The following is a 24,178-nucleotide window of genomic DNA, read 5'->3' on the forward strand; positions in this document are numbered from 1 at the left end:
GGGATGCAGGTCACAGACTGCAGCACGTACAGTTCCCCTCTGGTGTTGTGCTCACCCAGTTGTGCATTGCAGGGCATAGAGGAGCAGCTGAAGAAGAGGAAGCATGACACGGCGCGGGTGAGCGGTGGCGCGGTGGTGCAGGCCATCCTCCGAACGGAGCGCGGATGGGCTGCAGCCTCCGACTCACGGAAAGGGGGCTTCCCTGCAGGCTACTGACCTGGCTCAGCTCCTTTTTTCAGTGGTCTAGTGACACCAAGGTGTGTTTGGGGGGAAGATCCTTTAGATCTGCAACTCAGGGACTTCTCACAGGAAAAGAGAACACATTTGCCTGTGGTTCTGTTGATGGAACTGGGACAGTTCTCTACAGCCATGACCGAAGTGCCTCATGCCACAGCCGTCTACTAAGACAGGCATGTCCACCAGGACGTGCAGTACTTACTTGAAGAGTCTGTTCTGCCTTGAAGAGTTTGTTCCCTGCCTCCTCTCCATCCCATGAAGACAGATTGGGTGCCCAGTTTCTGCAGAAGGTCCAGCTCACTCAAGCTGCAGGAAGTGTTTCCCCTGCACAGTGTCAGCTACCAGGAATGTCCCTGTCACTGCTAGAGAAGTTTTTGTTTCCTGTTGAGTAGGTGGGAGTTACAGGACTCTGGGACTGGGTTTTCTAAGTTACAAACTAATAGATCTGTGCCATAGCAGGAAGCCCAGCTCTAGACTGGGATACGCCCAACTCACCACTCTGTTAACAAAAGCTGTTTCTGCATTTCACCCAGTTGTTTATTGGAGATGCGTGGGGAAATGGGGAAATGGCTTCAAACTTTTTTATATTTCTGTTGAGAAGGTCTAAAGGGAAGATGCTACCTGTAAAACTCTGAGCACAACTAAAATAAATAAGTACGGAGTCACACATTTTCCTTGCCTGCACAGTTGCTGCAAAAAGAGATGATGAGAGTCTGTGTGAAAGAAGCTTTTCTGAGATTTTTGTCTTTTCTTCACTCCTTTGATGAAGTAAACAATAATACTTACATATCCAAAACAAGCTTGCTTTTCCTCCGCTTCGCTTTTTATCATGTTGTACTGCAGGCGTGAAATACCAGAGTTTGGGGAAATGAAACTTCTTAAAAAGGTCACGCTGCAGCTACTCTTGTTTAAAGGTAAGTTGCCATTAACCACACTGTTAATGACCTCTCAGAAATCCTTGTCTGATATGGAGCAGCTGAGAGTGTCTGTACCTGCATGAGGAGGTTTGGTGTTCACCTACCAGCATGGACCAATACATCACATCACATAAACTTAGCCTAAGATCAAAACCAAATGATCCAGGATGTTGTCATGCTCTAGTGGTGTTTTTGAAATCCTTGATACACAAGTGGCAGTAAGTTAACTCATATATTTGGCTTGTTGAAACTTCCTGTCAGTTTGTAAGAACCTTAAAATACAGAAGAGAAAATGAAAGGCTGAAGTTTTAGGCATCATGCAACCTCTTTCCTAGAAGTGTCTGGAATTGAGGAGAGCCCAGTTTCCCAGAATAAAGTGATAGCTAGATGATGCTTAAATCAGAGTTATGACTTTGACATACATATTTGCTTGTATCATTTGACCCAAATGAGTGACTTTTACCAAACATGCCCTGGGGTGTGCTCTGGCTCCTTTTCCTGATCTCTTACTGGTGGTGCTGCATTAGGTGCAGCAGTGATTGTACATGACCTCTAGTCATTGTGTTCCCTCAAGAGACCAGGTCAGGGCCGAGCCTGTGTCCTCTTGTCACTGAACTGAGACTTTCACTTTTCCACTTCTTGTAATTCCACCACTGGAGTTCCTCCATATCAGGCTGCCTTTGCAATTGGGACTAGCTGAGTTCTTTCTTGGCTGGGTGTGACCTGGGAAATAAAGAAAATTACTGCACAGCAAAATAAGCTTATTGAAATCTTATAGTCACTACACTGTTGCAGTGGGGATACTGCAACACGCATATATCAAACCAGGAGTCCCGTGGAAAGGAAATATATAATGGACAGACAGATTCTTGCTAGCTGTTTCAGAGATGTTTATTTCTCCAGCCGCATGGCCGGGGCTCTGCCGAGGAACTGTTCCAGTCACGGGACCAAGGGTCCTTCTGCCCGCGCAGGGAACACAAACCAACCAATGGGAACGAGGCTGAGCAGGGACAGGGAAGCCCCGTGTCTGTGCCCTCAGGGCCCCTCTCCCAGGGCTACACGGCAGGGGAGGGACCCCAACACCTCACCCGTTTTATTTTAATAAAAGGAGAATGAAAACAACTGGATAAACATAACAAGAACAGTTTCAAAACAAAACAAGCCACCCTCCTGAGTCTTTAAATGTCCAAACAGATTCTCTGGAACATCTTAGGGCTGACAGAAGGGAGACAGAATTCTCTGAGCATGCTTTGTGGGGAAACTGAGGCAGGAGAGGGTTTAACTTCTTCCCTCCCCCTTTTCATCCCCCACTCGGCATTGGAAAGGGATTTTTGGGGAAACAATTGGCAAAAGCATGGTTTTGTGAGGGAAACCATGGATGAAAAAACGGATTAGGAGTACACTGGGGGTAATAGGATATAGGGTAAAAGGGAAAGGTGGGATTAGGAAAGGGAAACTGTAGGGGGGGCTTACAATGGAGATACTGTCTAACATGACTACGATTTTTTGCATATATACTGCCTTTTACAGGAACACCATCAGGCCCAGTGACCTGCGATGCTTGTAACCCTTTTCTCCCTAGTACAATATTAAATTCCACCACCTCTCCATCTCCCAAGCTTGGGATGCATTTTTCAGGGTTATTCTTTTTAATAGCAGTTCTATGCACGAATATGTCTTGCTGGTTGTCACACCTTGTTATAAAACCATAATTTTGCTTAACATTATACCATTTTACTATCCCTAAGGTCTTAGTTGCTATGATCTTTTCCTTTTTCCGAGTGGCTGCTGTTTTCTGTCTCGCTGCGTCTTTGCTCTCTCCTTCGGTCGCTCCCGTGTTGGAATTGTCGGGGCTGCTGGTGCCTGCGCGCTCTTCCCGGGGTCGCGTTCGGGGCTGCGCGGGCCGGGCCAGGCCACGCCGCTCAGTTCTCCGTGCGTCGCCTCCTCTGGTCGCAGCTTCGCTGCTGCTGCCGGGCGCTGCACCCACGTCTCGGCCGGGCCCCCGAGCGATGACTCCCCCGCGCCCTGCTCCAGCGCGCGTCTCGGCTGGGCGCGGCTCCGTTCCATCGCCACCGCCGCCAGCCGCCGCCCGCGCACCGCCCCTCTCGGCCGGGCGTTCACGGGGCTCGCTCCACCACGCGCTGCACAGGACCGGGCAGGCACTGCCGGGTCCCGCCGCTCCTCGCTCCGCCACCGACACTGCGGCTCGCGTGGCTCCGCCCGCGCGCGGGAACTGCCTCGCTGCTGCTCGCAGAGCGCTCGGCGCACGTGGCCTGGGCCGCACGGTCCCTGCGCCACGCTTCCCTTCACCAGGACACAGCTGACATTGCTCAACAGTCTCAGTAACTAAATAATATTCACGAAAATATTCTTCCATCGGCATATATTTTGACTCCAGTATTAACTGTGTCCAAACGGTTTTCCAAAAGCCCTTGGTAAGAATTAAATCCCAAGAAACATAGAAAAAGTTCTTAAACAACCATGCCAGGAAGTGTTTCAGTTCTTTTTGAGCTTGAATCAAGCTAAAATTTACAAATCGTTGTTCAAGAATCATTTTAAGTTTAAGATAAATGTCCATATGCGGCTCTGAGAGCCAAGAGTCTTCCCACGGTTCCTCCATAGTTTAGATACGGAATAGCAAAGCAAAACCAAGAAGAGGAATCCAAAGTTTCCAGGGTTTACTCACACAAATCAGTCGCTTAGGGATCGGGGATCGTTCTGCTCTCAAATCTCCACCATTTGTTGCAGTGGGGATCCTGCAACACGCATATATCAAACCAGGAGTCCCGTGGAAAGGAAATATATAATGGACAGACAGATTCTTGCTAGCTGTTTCAGAGATGTTTATTTCTCCAGCCGCATGGCCGGAGCTCTGCCCAGGAACTGTTCCAGTCACGGGACCAAGGGTCCTTCTGCCCGCGCAGGGAACACAAACCAACCAATGGGAACGAGGCTGAGCAGGGACAGGGAAGCCCCGTGTCTGTGCCCTCAGGGCCCCTCTCCCAGGGCTACACGGCAGGGGAGGGACCCCAACACTACACTTAATCCAAAACTGGAAGGGAACTGCTTTCTGGGAAATGCCTGTTGTACAATCATGTTTTCTGAAACAGGTCTGAGTGGCTGCTGCTGGGCTGCCTCTAACAGCTCATGGTGCAGCAGTTGTTCTTATGTTCCTGAATTTCTTCCTGCTAGTCAGAAAAGTCTCCTATTATTTATACCCTGTGTTAAAAAACTTCCCCTCTGGAAAGCTTAAAACACTTTTAGTTACAACTGTTCTCATATAAATGCATTTGAATTCTTGACTCTGCCCAAGTAGACTTGTTTGGTTATTTTTTAGCAGTATTACTGCAGAGGAATGATTTGTTAAACTGGGCTGCAGCTTGCACTTACATCCTACATTTTTTTAAAAAGCTATGGCTACTTCTTCAAGCTGTAATTATCTGCATCTTATTTGGACATATCTGTACACGGAGCAGGCACTTCTGCCACCTGCTTGGATACCACATCCCACTACTCACCCTACATTGGGACTGTCTGTGCATCAACAGCCAGATACCAGTCAGTACTTCCTGCTGTAAAACCTCCAGCTGTACTCTCCAGGCTGCTCAGCTTCTGAGATGTTTCAGCTGCAGGGAAAAGTCTTCTAGATAGGACAAGAGGGAATAGCTTTAGTAGATTAATATTAGATATTAAAAGAAGTTCTTGTTTGTGACAGCAGTAAGGCCCTGGCAGAGGTTACCCAGAGAAACTGTGGCTGCCCCGTGCCTGGAAATGTTCAAGGACAGGTTCGATGGGTCTTGGAGCCACTGGGTCTAGTGCATGACATCCCTGCCTATGGCAGGGGGGTCAGAACAAGATGATCTCTGGGGTCCCTCATCATTCCATGTCCCACCTTTTGAATGCAACCATCTCCCTCTGCTCCTGGGCACACACAGTTGATGTGAGCTGCCTGCCCCAGTGCAGGGCAGGGAGAACAGAACACGTTCCATGACTGATTCCAGCTGATGTGAAAGGAAGCTGTACCATTAAAAGGCAATTCGGATCATGAGCTGGAGGATTCACCTCTTGCCCCTATTCTTCATTATAGACATTACCACAATTTTCTTTTGGCAACCATCCAGCCTCTGCAAGGGGACAAAACCCAGCTGTGAGAGACAAGTGCACCATTCCTCAGCTTCTCCAGTGGCATATGAGGCTGCAGAATGAACAACTGTTACTGCTGGAAACACCTGCATGGAGTCCTCTCTGCTTGTGTGATGGGATAGGCAACAGGTTTAGAGGAGAGATTCACAGACAAGTGTTAAAATACTTTATTAAAAGTATAACTTAAAGACTTCATTAGAAAATAGAGCAGCCTCTGTACAATGATGCTTTAAAAGTCCATGTAAGCTGATTTCAGTACAAAAATAATGCTCTCTTGTTGGAAGGAGCAGGAATGGGGAGAGACCAAACTGAGAGGCTCTTGACCCAAGCAGATTTCAGTGGCAGTGAGGAGGTGGCAGGGCAAGAGCAGAGGTGCCAAAGCAGATACAATCTCTCAGCTTCACCAGGTGTTCTGCTAGGGACGACTGCAGGATTGGAAGTCTCTGCCACACTGAAAGATCTGCATTCCCATTCCTTTCTGTCTTGCAAATTAAATCTCTGATGGGTTTTTAAACTGCTCACTGGCTCACTTGCAAAGTTAATAGCAAAGTAGTTAAACTGCAGTGAGTGCTGGACTAAAGATAATATTCCCATGTCTTTGTGGTGGGAAGTAGCTGTGATACTACTGCACTGGAAAGGTGATAGGCTGAGTACCGCAGGATGCTTCACCCTAAGGTGTGTCTGAAGCAAAGGTAATGGAAGACTTAGTTACTTGATGACTCTGGTTTTCTGGAGGGAAGTATGATGGAGGGGGGCCGGAGCGCTGCTGAAGGTAGTCCTGAAGCCTAATAGGGAAGCCAGGAGTACTCTCCCTGTCTCCAGCCAGTGCCACTCTCAGTTGCTGATTGAAAATTCTCGGCTCAGTGGGGTTAGCTGGAAATAACTATGGATCTTGCCAAAGCCAGCATCCGATCTGGTCTGTGCGTCTGGTGCTGTGGCGTGAGCTGCAGATGGTGTCTGGCGCCTGTCAGTGCTTCCCCTGCACAGCTCTCAGTCGGGTGTTATTTTTGACACTAGAACTGATGCACCCAGCAACTGGTAGCTGGGGCAAGGGATTTAATCAAGGTGGAAAACTTCAGCAAATTAAATAGATTTGGTTTCTTTGGTAGTCATAGTCAATGTAACCCCTTCCAAGTGAACATAAAAACTGCCTCTCATCAGCCTTTGGTTCTGTTTCCTTTCCCATTCAGCAGCACTGTGATGCTGCCTCACAGGGTGCCAGGCCACTTTCACAGTCTGAGCGAGCAGCTCTGATGGAGAAACCAGCAGTTCTTCCTGAACTGGGGGATTTAAGATGAATTCCGTTTGGACAAGGAGGGAGCGGGGTAGTGCATGGAGCTGGCGCCATGCACGAGTAACTTGATTTCCAGCTGCGTGATTAAGTGCTTGTGGTTACGATCTGGTAACTCAGCAATCATTAACTGATGCAGCAGGGATCGTGCTACAGTCCTTGGTGTATAACTTCTGAAGGAAAACACGTCTGGCTCTGGTCAGCTTCACTCAGACCATCACTAAAATGCAAGTGAAGGCTGAGATTTCAGTAAATTGATGGCTTTATTGGACAGGCTTTGTGGGTAAAAACATTGGCGTATAATCTAGCTGTCCTCGTTTTAATTTGTGTTTTTTAATAGTGTGTGCTTGCTATGATGTTTACAGAGGGATTGTATTTGTTAGTGGACTAGGAGTCCCATGGGCTCTGTGCTGAGGGGGAGGGCTCTGCTAGTGCCTGGCTCTGGTTTGATTCTCTTTCAGACACACACACAGCACTGTACCCTTAGGGCAATCAGGCTTGTAAGCTTTCAGAAAATGGAATTTTAGAGGATTCTGAGAATTTGACCCTGAATATTTGAAGAGATTTGGGAGATTTTTGGGTTTTACGTTTTACTTTCTTAAATGTTTGATTCTCTTGGCCATTTTGAGCAAGGCAAGGTTATGGATTAACTGCAAAAGACCTTTTGCATCCAGGTGCATGAGTTCAGGTCTCTTCTCCAAAAGTTTTCTCTCTCTGTGATAGTTCTTAGAGTCCTACAATGACCCCCTTGTGGTCTGAAGGGAACACTGGCGACTAGCTGTGGTAAATGGGGGTTGGGAGCATGTGTGTAGGATATGGGAGAATTCTGCTAAGGCCTGATAGTGCTGCATCACTTCTCAGCAGTCCTGGTGTTTGCCTGGCCAGGCTGAGCTCAGGGCTACAAATGACATCTCCTGATAACATATCCTCTGCAGTTTGAAGAAAGTTCTAAAGTTTCCAAAAACAGCAGCACTTCCACTGCAGTCCTGACCTGCCTTCCCAAAGACTGGTGTACCGGCATTGAGGAGGGACAACTAGCACAGACTGGGACTCCTCTCACCACGGGGAGAGGCACCTCCAGGGAGCTCAGCTGAAGCCTGTCTGTCCCAGGAGCAGGGAAATCACCTCCCCCCCATGGGAGGCTATTCTCAGAGTCACTGTGTGCAGGGCTGGAGGAAGTGTTGGTGCAGTTACCCTGAGCCTGTGGGGTCCTTTGCACTCCCAAGGCAGAGAGCAGCAGGCAGGGCAGCACTTGTGCTGTGGTGTGATTTCATCTGCCTTCTTAGGAAAATGTTTGGCTTCTTTGGATGGGAAAACTGAAAGGGGGAGTGTGGAATATTGATCTCTTCCCTTTCCAAACCCACGCTCTAAGCCTGAATGATTCAGATTTTAAAATCCCAACCTTGCAGAAAATTCTTGTTCATAGCTAAAATAGTTACGTATTTCACATTGCTGAGCCCCAGCAATAAGCTTATTGTGGAACAGCCTGAAAGAAACTGAGACTCCGTCAGGAATGGAAGACACAGCTGGGTCGTTTCACAGTGTTCTCGGTGGGGCTTGGACCAATTTTCCTTTCCTGCTTTGTATTCTCTCATTCTGAGTAACTGATGTGCTCAAGAAATATGTTTTCTGTGTATCACATAAATAATGGAAGGTGTAGCTCTAAACAAGGCTGGCTGACCTCTCCTTGTATTGCCTGAGGGTAACCTGCAGCCTGCTGGAATTAGATGTAATCACAGGCTTTGCCCATGCTCCAGGAGACATCCGATGGGAACAGGCAATTATGGGCATGTCCAAGCAAAGCAGGTTCTGAATCTCCTGTGGCTTTGTGAATTGTGATGGCATTAAATGCTAATATCCAGCCGACTTCCCCAGCTTCCTTTTATCAGAGTAAGCAGAGATGCATTTTCCTTCCTTGGAAATTCCCTGTACAACATTCATTGCAAATTTATCTTTCTTTTCTTTATGTCCTCTTCCCAGCAGGCCAGTCCTAACCTCCTGTGGGGGGAGAGAAGAGGAAATGGAGTGAATGGGGCAGGGGCCTGAGGTCTCAACGTCCAGGTGTGAAAATGTAGGATGTGTGTGTGGAGTCTGGTTGAGAAAGTGAGGTTTAAACAAGGAGAAGGTGAGCCAGAGGCAAAATAAAGATTACCCAGGAGAGTTACAGAAGCAATCTGCTTCCCACCAAGGCCACTCACCTTACTGAATGGTTCCTCAAACAGGACACTGTCACCCTGGGTGTGCATGACAGGAGCAGAAATGGCGTGTTCCAAGTCGTAGCCAAACCACAGCTTGTTTATAATTGCCTGCAACAAAACAAATCCCACACTGCCCAACTGGAGATAAAACCTGGGCTGTCCAACCCCGGCTGCACTGAGCCAGACCCGTAGTCCTACCAGCCTGGTCTCCTGCTTTTGTGGTCACCAATACTTGATGCTTGGGGCAAATAAAAGAATAGGATGAGCACGTAATGGTACTTTGCAGAATGCTTTCCCTGGCCTACAGCCTGCAGCCTTCAGTGACTTCTAAGTTGCAAATTTTAAAAAGTGCCTAGAAGTCAAGATCTGAGGAGAGCTGAGTAGAAGGAGCAGGTGGGACTGACCATGGCTAGAAATCTGACAGGGCTGAAAGAACAGGCAGCTTGCAGTGGTTTCACTTACCATGGTGGTAGCGCTGATAATCCAGCCCCCGCCGGCTCCTCCGATCACCAGCATGTCTCCTGACCTGGAGATGAGGATGGAAGGCACCATTGCTGAGGGAGGCTTCTCTCCTAGAGCAGAATCAGTGATATTATTCTTTCCATGTGGCTCTCAACAGGGTAGGAGGGACACAAGTTCATCTACCTTGCCTTTCTTTTGTTTCCCACAGAAAAACAAGCTGCTGTTCCTTCCTCAAGCTGCTCAAGACTTCCAGAAAAATTTCCTTGTACTGAAAGCCTGTCTCCCAAGAAACTGGGACCTTTATGGCACAGGCTAAACAAGCTTTCCTTGATGCAGGACAGGGCATCCTGCAAGTATTCAGGACTTGCTGCAGCTCATCCAACAAGATGAGGAACCCTTAGCAGAAATCCTGCCACAGCAGCACCGGTGTCCTCTCTCAGCAGGCCTGAGGGGGATGCAGCAGGGACAGCTTATGGCACAGAGCCATGTCTGCACCAACAGTGCTGCGTCACAGAGCTCGGTGCAAGCCTGTAGCAGCTCTATACTTAGAATCATAGATGAGCCTCAAATACCAGCAGACCTGTCTTAGCAGTAGTTTCTTCACTTCTTCCCTCCCCTTACCATCAATCAGTGATCAGCTTCAGCATTTTTCTGGTTAGAAACCAAACTGCCGTGTTTCCGTGCAAGGGGACATGTGAGTAGACACAGACACACTACAGGGCTTTATTCTCTTTTAGTCTGAAATAAACTCGCTCTCATTCAGATCTAGGAAAGGAAAGAGTACCTGTAGTTTACAGGTAGTCCCTGCCCACTGGTACACAGCCTGTGTATCCATCCCCCGGCCCTGTTCTTTATTCTGAGGATGAGGATGCTCACCTGGTTTAATGCTTCTGTTTGCTATGCAGAAGTCAGCAAGTTCATTATTTAAAATGATCCCAGTTTGGTTAGAATACACAAAGGAGCCAAACCTGCAGGGAGGAAAGATGAAGCCTTTCAGTGCCCAGGGCTCTCCTGTTGTGAATGATACTAACTGCATATGGCACCCTGTGGGTAAATTCTGTCTCCTCCCCGCCTGCAAATGTCCCAGTGAGGGTGTCCAAAAAGAATTTGTGCTGCTGATGGTGACAGAGATAAGTTCCCTGTTACTGGTGCCTGTGGGGATTTGCTCAACCCACAGAAATTCAGCAAGAACCCAGCAAGTTCTTGCATCCTCCTGAATTATGATGGTCCTTGGAGCTGATGCTCACAGATCTTTGCTGTCACATGAAAAAGGTATCCACAGCTAAGAAGCTGCCTAAACCATTGAAACCCAAGGGTTTTGCATTTCTGGTACCCAGCCCTTGCAGCTCCCCTGTGAACCTGACACACAGCCTGTGTGACTGTTACCAAGCCCTGGGCTACTCACGGGTAGTTGATGGTGCTGGTGGCAGACACGGCACTGCCATCTGCAGCAAGCACAGAGATGTGGCTTGTGCCCATACTTTTGTAGTTGTTGTTGTAGAGGGACTCCAGCAGGTTGTAGTGGCTGAGTGGGTGGTCACCACGAGTATCTATCTGCTGCCTCACAAACCCAGCAAACTGGTCAGACAACATGGTCTCCACAGGCTCCTGCAAGCACAGCAAGGACACTGAGCTGGTCACTAAAGCACAGGCATGTCTTTGGGCACAGGGAAGCCTTGGGAATTGAGCCCCAGTAGTCAGAGCTTGGGGCCCTGGAGTGGCAGCATTCAGCCCCAGGCCACTCTCATCCCAGAAAATGGACCACGCTCAGCACCGAGTCACCTCAACATTGGCATGAGCATGTGTACATCCTTTGTCAGGGAAGTGAGTGCCAGCCCACAGCTGAAGCTGCAGAGTAAACAGCCTGATCCTGCCTCTGCCTTCAGCAATTCAGCTGCATTGCTCTTCATTAGCAGCTCTATTTTCTTTCCTTCCAGGCTGCAAAGCAGGAGCATGTCAGAGCACTGCTTGGTGCTGTAGCACTGTACCCACACACCATGGAGCTCACCTGAGCTTCAGAGAAGGCTGGGTCACTCATGTGGTGTCTTAGCATGTTGCCAAACTTCAGGGCCTCTGCAATGCGATGATAGGTTTCTACCTTCTCCTCAGGTGTTGCCAGTGACGCTTTATGGAATTTATACACTAAGGAGCAGGATGAAATAATTTTGTCAATAGACCTGAGGCAATGTTTTTTCAAGAAGTGGAAAAAAAAAAAGTCGAAAGGAGCTTCCTCTTCCCACCCCAGTTCTTACCAAGTTTCCCCTATGCTTTAGCAGGATGTGGACACAGAAACAATCCAGTACTAATTTCCACTGTGTCTTCAATTTCTTTTGAAGCACTGGGAAAGCCATGCATCCTTTGGCCTTTGCAGCAGCTATGGTGATGCTGACCCACTATACAAGTGAACAAATTCATCCTCCTGCTGCATAGCATGGTCACACTGCTGCTTTGGGCCCCATTCTGGTTCAACAACTCCATTTTTGCTCATTACATTTTATCACTCTGGAGCAACACTCTCGGAAAATCTCTTGCTGACCCTTTTGCGTTAGGAATTTACCTTCCAACACCTTGAGGATGAACATGAGCACTGCACCTCCCATGGGTGGTCCTGGAGCGAACACCGTGGTGTGGTTGTTCAGGGTGATGTTCAGAGCTGAGGACACCTTTGCTCTGTATGCCCGAAGGTCCTCCATTGAGAGACTGGACCCTTCAACAGAGAACCAGGAGCTGCCATTAGCACAGAAACTCATACAGGTGCTGTGGGCTGCCTGTATCGGAGCCTTGCCAAAAGCTTGTGAAGAGCCATCCCCATACACCCCACATTCCTTCCACCCAGCACAGCACTGCAATCATGCATCCTCATGTGCTGCCAAGCCCCAGGATGTCACAAAGCCTAAAAGAGTCAGAGGGGCCAGTGCATGAGCACTGTGGGCAAAGGCCAGAGCTCTGGGTGGTCTCAGCCCTGTTTCTGGGCCTGGGTTGTAGGAATTGGGGAAAGGTGGCCTCTTCCCAGGCCAGGTACTATCCCAAGTGACAAGCAAATGGCATGTGTTGGCTTTCCCCTGGTACAGGCTCAGTGTGAGCCAATGACTGGGAAAAAGGCCTGTGTATCAGGACTACCTGTAGCTGTTACCCACCAGCCTTCCTAACGTCCTCCACCAGAGCCTCTCCTATCTGTCCCCCATAAAACACTGTAGCTCCGTGTTCTGCTACAGTTCGCAGTGTTTGCTGGAGTGCTGGCCACTGGAAGGTCTCGCCAAGCTTCAGAAATCTTTGACCATCACATAGCAGTGGGCTGTTAAAGAAGAACATTCATCAGTTTTACAGCATGAGCCTGTTCTGTCCCCAGGGCCAATAACCTCTTTTTCCTGCCTGGAGCTGATCTGGATTATGTACGTTGTGTACTTTCTAAGGCAGTGCTACACTGCAGCCTCTTTTAAAAATCGACTTCTGTGATTCACTCCCCCTCCACATCAAGTATTCCCTGAGCACAAGCCACAGCAGCAGCCTGTGCTCCATGTCAGTATGTCAGAGAAAGGGTCATGGTCCTCAAACTGCAGTTTCATTCATGGGTCTTACCACAGGCTTTTCCCCACACCAGAGAAGGCTGGATGATGGAGTATTTTGTTCAGAACTGGGGAAATGACAAGTGGCTCTGAAAGGAGCTTGATGGTTGGTTCAAACAGGGCTTTCCATGGTAAGCGGCCGTGTCGCTTATGGGCTTCCTCATACCCACGGAGTTCTCCAGGAACACCAATCCAGCGGGGACCTGAAGAACAGAGCACCAGTGTCACACCCAGTAAGTCACTGGCTTGGGGGTTTCACCTCTCTGAAAGCTCTCCAATGGAAGTGTGATTTGGTAGAGGCAACCAAGGCTTCTAAAAGCAGGCTTGGTTTGTTTATTACCTTTTCCTGTTCATGTATTTTCCTGTTACTGAATAGCAGGAGTATAGAGAGGCTGAAGCCAGGCTTGAGATGGGCTGAAAGCACAACAGGCAACAGGCACGTGCTGCAGCAAGGGAGCTGGCAGCTGGACACTGGAGAAATGGCACCCATAGGGCGTGGTCAAACACCAGAACAAGGAAAGCAGTGAAATTCTCCATTCCTGGAGAAATCCAAAAATGTGACAGGACAAGGCCCTGAGCAGCCTGAGCCACCCCTGACATCACCCTGCTTTGAGCAGACACCTCCAGCTGTGCCTTCCAACCAGAGCTGCTCCTGATACCTTTTCAGGCTCTTCCAATAATAAGAACATCTCCTCTAGAATCTAGGACATACCACAAAAGATAACATTCTAGGAAGGAGAATGAATACAGCAAGAAATGTGGAGAGATCCAAGATGTGCTGCTAAAGCAGGAGTGCCTAAGCCCAGCAGCTCAACCCCCAGCGTGCCAGCGTGCTTCCCCAATGTGTGGACATGAGCAAGCACACTAGATTGATTTCTTTTGTTTCCAGAAATCTATTGATCTTATTTTTCTCTGGGAAATGAGAGCTTTGGGAGATTCAGTCTTGAACTGCAGACTTCCTATGGAGAGAAGTTACATTGTGGTTTTTCCTCATGCTGGCTCCCCATCGCCTCGCTGGTCAGGTTGCCAGTGTTATTACCAAACAGGAATTTTTATGGACCTAGTATTTTTTCTTACTTTTGCAAAAAGCAACCCAGGTAGGTGTGTTAAACTAAATAGAACTCCAGACAAACTCAGTGAGGTGCTCTGTTCCCCACCCTGAGCTCTGTGCACACCAGGAGGGCACACAGCCCTCAAGGCTCAGGCTGTGTCCTTACCAATGGGGAAACCAGGACCACAGCCAGACAGTAAGTTGTGAGGAAACACTCGTGGGACTGTCTCACGGGCGTTGATCACCTCGACTGTTCCTAGAAAGAAGAAGAGGGAAATGCATAACACTGCCTTCCTGAAGCAGGTGAACATCACACTTCAGTCAGCTGCAGTAGCACTGCACGTGCTGCTGGCCCAGAGCTGAGCTGCTCTGGAGCCTTTTGCCAGATATACCAAGTGCACCTGGAGGGTCAGGTGTCAGCACACCTTGTCCTTGACTCCTGTGCTTTTATTTACAGCAAACCAAGCAGTGCTACCTAAAGGTACTGAAAGTACAGGGACAAGGCCGGGGCTTGTCTCCAGCCAGTGAAGGTTCCTCCCAGGGTCCATGGACTGGGACATGGGCTGGGATGTTCTGCCTCACACCTGCAGGTTCCTGCACTTCCTCTGCAGATGGGACATGTCAGAGATATAACATGAGCCTCATGCTCCTGGGAGGGCCATTTACCAAGTGATGATGAAGCAAGTCCATCATGTTTAAAGCAGAATGGTAATCCTGAAAGACCCTTTATGTATCAGAGAGCTTGAAAAGATAAAAACAAACCCAAACCCCCACTTGCATACACTTGTATATGTTTAGCCAATCATTTTGCCTGCTTTTCTGCCTTGTATTTATCTGTCCCTATCACAATCCACTGAGCCAGCTGTGCTGCAGGAGCCCACAGTGTACCAAGCACCTGAGCTGTGCACAGCCACAGGCAGCTCTGTGCAGTAGCATAACTCAGGTAGCAGAGGAGGACTGTTGTCAGGAAATAAAGTTCCATGGCTCTGCCAAAAGGAAAAAAAAAGAAAAATATAGGTGTTCAGCCAAATTAAGCTCTTGCGTAAGATACACCCAAACATTTCCAGATTTGTGACTCTGTGAGACTACTTGGCATGGGTTTTAAAACTATGATATTGTTACTGCATTCATTGTTGATATTACTATCAGATATATAAGCTCTGGGGGTTTTTGGAAGCCAAGACTTAAAAACCCCCACATTAAAAACATAAAAGGAAGAAAACAACACTGGAGTTTAAGCCAAACACAGAAAGGCTCCCCAGCAGACTCTGAACATTGTTAGGTTTAGATTTCTGAAGTGGAGATACATCTCCTGGGACAGGAAGTCTCAATGCCCCTTTGGGGAGTCACACCAGCACCGACGAGGGCAGCGTGAGACACAGCCCCAGTGTCAGCAGGCACTGCCTGAGCTTCCTGCCTGCTTCACTCACACAGTGCCACTCACACCTGGCTGCAGTCAGCTGTGGACTTTGAAATGTATTTTGGGATTGCTTTGGAGGGGAAAGGAGAGGCAAACTCAGTTCATTTCATATCAAAGCTCTTTCCTGCACACACGTGTTCTTGCTGTGAAATGACAATCACAGCTCCATGTGGTGGATGCTTTGGGTTAAGAGCACAAGTGTGATTTGTGATGTGGCTTTTATGTTCAAACTATTGCTCTGAGAGAACAGGAAGGATTCTGATTTCTCCACAGCAGTTGTGTGTTTGCAGAGGGACGAGGCACCATGGAGAGGCCAGGGCAGGCCCATACCTGTGCTGGCATTATAGATGGTAAATATGACCCCACCACCCAGGCCTGAGCTCTGAGGGTTCATCACTGAAGTGCAGATCAAGCCAGCAATGGCAGCATCCACAGCTGTGCCTCCACTTTTCAGGATGTTCCTGTAGTGGGAAGGGAAGAAAAAAACCAATGTTAAAATCCAGGAATGTCAGAATGGAGGAACCATGTGAAAATGCCTCCTTGCCCCTGCAGGGCAGCCCTAGCTTGAAGAGAGCTGCTGGAGAAATGTACTGGCAGCAGTGTGGGGTGTGAGGGCACAGAGGGGCACCTTCCTCTGCTGGAGTGAGAACAACAATTAGAGAGAAACAAAGGAGGGTCCGCAGGAGGAGAAAGCAGCTGGGGGCTGGACCTGTGTGATGCTGGGTTTCCTCTGGGCAAAGAGTTATGGGACAGAGAGAACTGCAGCTGCTTGCAAATGCTGTGGACAAAAAGGGACAGCAAGGAGTCCCAAGACATGGAGAAGGATGATCTCAGCACAGAAGAGGGCTCTCCACATGCTAGGAACCAAACAACTGATCTCTAGCTACCCAAATGTCATTCCTAGTAAAGGCATATGCTGGTCAACTGGACAGGGGCACTGAAGTGGGAACACTGGGTCCATGTGAAGCAAACTCCGGAGACAAAGTGTCAATTAGCACAATAGTAACTTCGTTGCTCCTACAGTGTGACTTCCTGGGCTTATTAGCACAAAAATGTCCCTGTATTCCCAAAGATAAAACCAACAAAGAAACAAAAAAAAAAAAAAAAAAAACAGGAAAAAACCCCCCCTCAACTGCTTCTACGAAGGCACAGCTACATCAAAGAGCACACAGGCATTAAGGCAGCCTCCTGCTGCTGACAGCAATAAGGTTCAGTTAGAGAAACGTCTCAACAAATGCTCCACTCAAGAACATCTGAAAAACATCTTTTCCTTGCAGTGGAAATGGGGTGGCGTTTCCTGCACAGCCTGCCAGTAGCCAGGACTGGTGTTTGCTAGGAAGGTTCCTGACTGTTTTATTGGGTTATTGCTCAGATAAGGCTAAGCCAGAGGGGAAAGTGGAATAGTTCATTAATTGCAGTGCAACTGCTCCCAGAGTTTGCATGGGAACACAGAGACTGGTGTTTATTTTACTATCCACTGATATGGCTGGGACCTGCTGGGTCCAGAAACAGGATGCTGCCAGCAGGAGCACTGATTGTGCCTTTCCTTTGTTTCCGTAAGTGCCTCAGAAACACTGCCTGTAAGGAAATAACATGTGGACAAGTGCGAAGAAAAGAAATAGTAGGGAACACCAGGTTTTCTGTTTGGGATCTGCATGGTTTTTGGCCTTCTAGGAGCTCCCTGGCTGTAGCTCTGAACATGGAGATTGAGGCTCAGGCTCACCCATCCAGCCCCTTGCAGAAGGGGGTGGACTCACCACACCAATGTCCCTGGGAGGTGTTTTTCTGGAATTGAAGCTGTTAATTGCTGACCACAGAAAGGAAGGACACGAGGGTTTCCTAAAAAACTGAGTCACCTCTTCAGAAGACCCAGACAGCATGTTAGAAAGTTGGAAAAAGAGGGAAGAAGGACTGCTACACTGACCAGGGCCAGTGCTCCCCAGAGCCCCTGGATTGTGGACTGTGAGGCAGCACATGTACAAAACCTGGTGACAGGGAAACCCATGGTTCTGGCAGTGAAAAACAACTTAAAAAAGAAACTTGGAGATGGCATAGTGTGCATTTCAATGCAATGCACTAAGACCTTAACATGTAACATCAGGTACATTTTCCCAACTCGGAAAAAGTGCCAGATTCTCACCCAAATTCACAGCACATTCACACTGGCCTCCAGCCTTGACACCTTTCTTGAGACTGAAACTCAACAAAAAATACACTGAGCTGGCTCTTGGTGTGTCACACGTGGCTTCCTGTACATGGCTCACCCATTTTCAGTCAGAGACCTGCCACTTCCCTGAAAGTAATGCCTGGGGAATTTAAGGCCGTTATGTACAGCAAAATCACATCTGGATTTATGTCCCATTACCTGGCTCCCTTTAGGTGGATCTCTGCTGCAATGAGCTTAATTATAATGCAAAATCCTTAATCAAAGTGTGGCACCTTACCAGATCTCTCTAGAGATACCAGTTCTGCAGCTGACAAGATCTGATAACAATGTTTTGTCCCATATTCTTCCTACACTTAGTTTCAGCTTTAGGGTTTAGTCATTAATGGAATTTCCTTATAATAAGGAGCAGAAGAGGGTGTTAACAACCAAGTCCCGTTCCAGCAGCAGCAAAAAGGGATTCACCCTCCCTGGAAGGGTGAATGGTGGCACTTTGCTCACAGCAAAGATGGGCTATGCTGGACTGCAGAGCAAGCCTGCTGTTCTCCTCTAGGCTAGAGGGAGCCCTGAAGCCCTTTTAAACACACAGGAAATGCTGAAGTATTAAATTGTATTGACTGGGGGTTTTTCTCTGCTAAAGAAGGCTGGGGACTGGGAGACCACCCATTATACAGCAGCGGCCTCCTTAAGATTTATGAAGAGCAAAAACAACAACCATTTCTGTAAAAAAGGGACAGTTACCAAATTTAAAACATACAAAAAGGGAAAACAAATCCTTTGGGATATAAACATACTAAAGAAATCTGTTGGACCATCACTGAAAAGGACTTTTGCATCAGATTCTCTGGCTAGAACTGAGCTTCCCAGGACTGCAGACATTTTCTGACTCTTAAAGTCCCACCATTCTCACCCTCCCCACCATCCTGTCGCTCCGGGGGGTGTTGGTTTCAAACAAAGCCAGTTCCCAGGGTTTATGCTAGCCTACACTGGAGAAGTGGGGTCAGAGATGGCTGGTGGGCCAGGCCAGGTCAGCTCGCCTTGCTGCAGTGAATCCCACCGCTGGGAATGAACATTTTTCCTAAATCTGTCGCTGATTTTATGCTGGCTCTTGCTTCTGCTATTTGGGAAACAAAGGAATGCAGAGCAGTGGATGACAGAGCTCAGACAGCACACTGGCAGGGAATATAGAGCTTTTTGCATGCTTGATGAAAAGACCCTCTTCCAGGAGGCAACAAGTGGCTCAGAGTTGGAGGTGAAGTTTGAGTACCTCTTACTGTCACAGGGCAATCATCTCCTGTCTCTTCAGGGTTCTTGACATGAGGACAAATTACTGAGGTGGACCGTGGTACCAAATCCACATCTTTGGGTAAAAACTGCTCTGATTCTCCTTTTAGCCTCCCATCTCTCTTCATCAAAGTGTTTCACTTCATTCAAGACAAGTTTTCTCCCAGGGCAGGGTCTTAGTCTGAACCAGACAGCTGTACAATGTTGCTTCCAGTCCCCAATTTCCAGCAGAAAAAATGCAGCAAGAGACTGAACCTTGTTCAGCACTGAGAGTTGGGCACTGATGGGGAAGTTTAGCTCAGGACTTGCCAACATGGATGATGACAGGCTGAAGGCTCATTGAGATTGCTCACTTTCTGCAGGGAGCCAAAGAGTTGCATAAAGATTTCAGAAAGTCTAACTTTACACAGTCCCAGAGTACATGAACACAATCTCCAGAGCTGGAAAACATATGGGCTCTGAGGTGTTTTCCCCAACCCACTATCCTACTCACTGAAATACAAGATTGCTCCTCACGCAAGAGGTTTTGTTCAGTTATTCTCAGTAAGTTCAATTAGGAGCACACAAAGACTCCTAAACAGAAGAATCTGAAACCAACAGCGTATCATGTAGTGCCCCAGGAATTTCACTCCTGACAAGTCACAGAGCATGTGGTTTATCTTTAAAAGAAACAAGATTTTTAAATTAAAGAACAGAATTTATAAGTAAGTCGGAGATTAGGTGCTGCTTTTAGATTCCAAGGCTTTAGACACCAGACCAGTTCTCTGAGCATCCCCCGCATGGATTCCTGTGAGCTCAGGAGGGATTTGCAGTATCAAAGGAGTGGCTGCAGGGGGGCAGCCCGGGGTCCAAGACGGAGAGAGGGTCTGTGAGGTCAGTGGGGAAGAAAAGCCAGCCCTGTAGTGTGTCTTTAGGGACTGGCATCTAGGGGTGCTTGGCTTTGCCCTACTCTCACCTTTTTGCTGAAGTAAAGTGGCACATGAACTGTGGGGACAGCAGGACCTAATGGCCAGGACTGCTCTAGGAAACTGGATTTTATTGCTACTGCTGTGACAAAATTCCTATGAATGCTAGAATTTTATTCAGCAAAGATGAGGCAAGAGGCTGCTGTATGCTCATCATCTTGTGGTACTCCCATTAGGGACCCTGAGTCAGACTTGAGGAAGCCCTCGCCCTGCAGAGTCATACAGGAGGTCACTGAGCAGAGCAGATGGCTCTGAAAGGCTGAGCTCCTGGCCAAAGCCCCTCTGCTGTGGCATCCTCTCAGTGTAACTGCCATGTGAGACTTCCTCATTGATACCAGTGAAAGAACACCATTTTCTCACTTTGCAGTTTGCTCTAATTTAGTGGTGACCATCATGTGCTAAGTGACATACAGATATAATAGCTAAAATGTGACATACAGATAAAACAGCACAGAAATGTCTGGGAGGAAATGAATAAGATAACATCTAGTACAGAGCATGCAGTAAGCTTCCTACAGAGAAAAACATTCCTTCCTTAGAAGCCACCACTGTGGCCAGTGGGACAAAGAGAGAAACATGACAATAACAAGGAAAAGAGCAAATATTATACAAAGCTTCTCATCTCAAGCTCTCTTACAGATGAACATTTTTATTAAAATTTTTACTTTTATTATAATCTATTACAAGAACATGAGCAGAGGAAGCTGGGAGAACAACACAGGAGTTTCTTTCATTCCAAGCTAAGTAAGGACAGCATGAAATGAGCGCAAAGGTTTCCAAGAATGGCTGGAGGCAAAGGATACTGGGAAAAGCAGCAGTAGGGAAATAGAGCTGACCATCAGGCAAAGAGTGAGTAGTGGAGTTTCCAGGCAAAGAATAGTCACGGCTGGGGAGATCCCAGAGACTTGGCAGGGCTGGAGGAGACAGCATGTGGAGCAGCAGGACCTGATGTGCTGATGCCCCAAGATGGGCAAAAGTGGGGAAAAAAAGTGTGACAGGAAGTTGGAGCAAGGGCACGATTTTGTGGGGTCATTGACAAACTATTTGGAGGAAATTTAAGGTGGTCCATCAAACTGGAGGAACAGCACAGATCTTGTCAGCAAGTGTGCTGGAGGTGCAACTGCAGCAATGGTGGAGGCTGTGGAAGTCTGTGGAGTTTCTTGGTGAGAGAAGGGAAGGAAACAGGTGAGAGCCCAGCAGCAGTAGCCAACTAGCCAAAGCTGCTCAGTTGTCCACTGGTCACAGATTTCTGTGGCTCTCACTTCAATGCCTTCCAGCTGATTATACACTACATCAAGTTAAAATTTGCATGAGCTGCACAAACAAATGCAGTGGTTTTCCCCAGGAGATTCTTTGGGCAACCCAAGAATGTATTTTCCTCTTTTTCCATTAATAGTGATTTTAAAAATACTTCTGCTTTCTGAAGAACTAACCTGTGGCTTCACATAAAAAATCCCATCTCACTCCTTGACATATGTGCAGCCACAGTATATTTTCTCCAGCTTCTCACAAATGCTGTGTCAGCATGTCATTGCCAGAATCACAGGTGAGACATGGCAAAGTGTGGTACAACGGCACCATGTCTCATTTCACTCCCCCAGCCACAAGGTAGAGCACACAGCTCCAGCATCCATCGCTGGAGCATCCAGCATCACATGTAGCCTGTAAACTTCCATCCTTCTGCTTTCATGGATACAGGCATTTAATAATTGAAGGAACAATAACAGTAAAATAATAGCATGGGAGTCAAAATGTTTGAGAGAGAAGTTATTGCACAAACTGCAGTTGTACAACCTGGGCATCTAGAGAATTCTTTCTACTTACGTCTTTCTTTCCAAGTGATGTATGGTTTTTTTACTTCTATTGTCTTGACTCAATTTCAATTAAATCTGCTCTTGGCTTTTTTCTTCATAGCAGACACACTTGCTGCAGGCTTCAGTCCAGAAACACACCCCCAAAAAGCTGGGATGCCAGTCCCCCTTTCCCTGCCTTCCTTCTTTGTCTCTGTTGAAGTCTGGCTGTAGCTCTCTGCAAGCTCCTCTAACTTCTTAATTTATTCTAAGTCACTTATCTGACAGACCTACCATGCCATAAAAAGTAAATTTCTTACTTCCCCAATTAAAATTAGCCTTGTACTTGTATACTATAAATATTTATACCTTCCAAATGGCCAAGGGTTTGCACAGCTGCAAATTTTTGGGACACTATAATGAAAGTAAGCATCAGCCACGGAGGCAGAGGCTCAGTCTGCTCTCTCGGCTGGAGACATCCGAGGAGCAGCATCGCTGCTCAGCCCCAGAGCGGGGACGAGGCAGAAACCCAGCTCACGCCCGTAGTTAGTACTTGTCCCGTCTGTTAGTCCGAGTCACGACATGCACTGCTGAGGAGCTGAGCGGTCCGTGCACATACCGGCCGATGAGGGAGCAGGTCTCGGTGTCAGCAGCCACGGCACCGTGCAGGTACTGCTGGGGACCGCACCTGGGCTGAGTCAGGATGACCACAAGTGTCACTGCCACCGCCAGTACCCCCAGGGTCAGCAGCACCAGGCAACAGATCTTCCCCGTGGACATGGCTATTCCTGTGCCGCCGGAGGAGTTGGAAGGCTCTCAGTCCTTTCGAGAAGGCGCCTGCTTTGCTCAGGGGGGAAGTAGATATATCCCGGCAGTTTAGTGAGGGAGGTCCCACTGCAGTGGGCTCTGCCCCCAGCGACTGAGTATTACATTCTTTTTAACATTAAAAGCTGCTAAAAAGGAAACGGTGTACTCTTTCTTTTCTACTCTTTCTTTCCTACTCTTTCTTTTCCCTCTTAGGTGTGAGGGGCTTTTCACTCTCTTTTATAAACTTGTCTTGCGGATCCACAATCTGCCTTTTTTGTGTGTGTCTTTGATGAAAACATTTAACACATTCACTCCTGGAGCATTTCAAAGAGAAATCTCCACACTGCTCCTCGGCTTCTCACAGCCTCTCTGGCTTCCCATTTTTGACACACAAATTACCTAACACATGAATCACTGGGAAAATTACCTCAGTCCTACATTGCAAACTTGGGGTGTTTTGTTCCCATAAAACTACTCAAAGCAGTAAAAGCTGAATACACTATACAAAGCTAGAACCTTCATATCTACTCTTACTTTATCGTTTATTATAATCTTATTTACTTTTTTCATATTTACACCTTGCCAGTGCCCAGCATACATCTTCTGTAAATGAGCACGACAGAACAACTGGAATAAAGCAGCATTTTGCAAACACTGGTGCCCAGAGCTCTGGGGTCCAGCCTGTGCATGGCTGCTCACTGGGACAGACCTGATTCCTCACAGAGCAGTGATGAGCAGCAGGAATTGCTACCCAGTGCAGCTCACCCCAGCTAGATCTTTAACAGCCTCTTAATTACACAGCTCTCCTTGCACTCGAGAAGTTAAAGATAGGCTCCACATCTGCCTGCTGTCTTTCTAAAAGATGTTACCTGTCATCCTTTCCCTGCTAGACTTGGGAGAAGGGGAATTCACCTGTGCAGATTTACACATGTATTTCAAAGCAGATTTTGAACTTGTCTCACTAAACTTTATCTTATAACTAAGCAATACTATTTCACATGTCATATCTCAAGAAATTGATTTGATGGACTAAAATGTCTTTGTTGTGGTTGTATCTTCTCATAAGGTTATCGTGGGGAACTGAAAACAGTCTGAGAAAAATACATGGTTTTGTCCAAAATAAAACCATGGTCCCTAGGTAATAATTTCTTGGTCTCCACACCTCAGTCTCATCTGGCAAATATACCTTGGCATGTGTAAACAAGCCCCCTCAGCTCTAATGTGACTCTTCACTCCACTGCAAAACATTGCTGATTTTGTAGAATTTCTTAATCCCTACATGACTTTGATGTTTTTGTTTTGACAAATTATCATCATTCTGGTGTTTCTGGGAAAGCTCTTCCTTTTAAACTCATAGCAGGGCAGACCACTCAGTACCAATAGACTCAAGACTCAAGTGGATTTTGCCCATTCGCTTTCTTCAAATGCCATGGAGAATTCAACTGTAGTCTCCAGATTTCTGTCAAATTTAGTTTTTAACTCAGCACATCAAACAACTGGAAAATTATCATTGTGCAGTCAAGGAGGAGACCTGGAAAAGCAAGAAAGGTAAAAGAGAGTGTCATCTCCCAGACCAAGGGAGAGGCCAAGGATGTCCTGGAAAGGCCAAGACATAGTTATGACTATTCCAGCTGACAGATGCCTCTCACAGGCAAACCCATTTGTCTTTCTGATACGGAAATGAAGACTGAGCCTTCTTGTCTCTTTCACTGTGTGACCTTCACAGTCTTGGTGCAATATTCAACTTTGACCATATGATACTACAAACTCTGCACTGACACTCCCATGTCAGAAGCTGCTCAGCAGTTCACACGCTGGGATTCAGGACTTTGACCTCTATTTGTCTGTTTGTTTGTTTCTCAAAACTTTCAAATTTGCCATCA

The 24,178-nt window shown here is 47.4% G+C and overlaps 2 protein-coding genes across 10 annotated transcripts in view; one reads left to right on the top strand and one right to left on the bottom strand.

The window, feature by feature from the left end:
• GGT1 (gamma-glutamyltransferase 1) overlaps positions 1 to 906 on the top strand; it is a 30,262-nt gene extending 29,356 nt beyond the window's left edge. For all 7 annotated transcript variants that reach the window (XM_048322825.1, XM_048322826.1, XM_048322823.1 and 4 more), the window contains one exon: positions 73 to 906. In XM_048322825.1, coding sequence (XP_048178782.1) covers positions 73 to 216 — 144 coding nt within the window. In that variant the 3' untranslated portion in view covers positions 217 to 906. The remainder of the gene's footprint in view (positions 1 to 72) is intronic.
• Positions 751 to 22,482, bottom strand: GGT5 (gamma-glutamyltransferase 5). 3 transcript variants are annotated; one of them, XR_007207410.1, is made up of 13 exons: positions 22,108 to 22,482; positions 15,616 to 15,746; positions 14,032 to 14,121; positions 12,828 to 13,017; positions 12,386 to 12,543; positions 11,806 to 11,955; positions 11,257 to 11,390; positions 10,654 to 10,856; positions 10,125 to 10,216; positions 9,249 to 9,358; positions 8,787 to 8,894; positions 4,673 to 4,797; positions 751 to 1,877 (listed from the first exon to the last, which is right to left on the bottom strand). XR_007207410.1 is itself a non-coding variant. In XM_048322829.1 (12 exons), exons 1-12 carry the CDS (start codon positions 22,266 to 22,268, stop codon positions 8,440 to 8,442), a joined length of 1,674 nt encoding a protein of 557 aa, XP_048178786.1. In that variant the 5' UTR covers positions 22,269 to 22,481; the 3' UTR covers positions 5,441 to 8,439. The 3 variants fall into 3 exon arrangements, 2 of the variants coding, with proteins under 2 accessions (XP_048178786.1, XP_048178787.1); XM_048322829.1 differs by lacking the exons at positions 751 to 1,877; positions 4,673 to 4,797 and adding an exon at positions 5,441 to 8,586 and having other exon boundaries at positions 22,108 to 22,481; XM_048322830.1 differs by lacking the exons at positions 751 to 1,877; positions 4,673 to 4,797; positions 14,032 to 14,121 and adding an exon at positions 5,441 to 8,586.
• Between the last annotated feature and the right edge of the window lie 1,696 nt (positions 22,483 to 24,178).

Source organism: Corvus hawaiiensis, chromosome 18 (assembly GCF_020740725.1).
Source record: "Corvus hawaiiensis isolate bCorHaw1 chromosome 18, bCorHaw1.pri.cur, whole genome shotgun sequence".
Classification (NCBI taxonomy): Eukaryota; Metazoa; Chordata; class Aves; order Passeriformes; family Corvidae; genus Corvus; species Corvus hawaiiensis.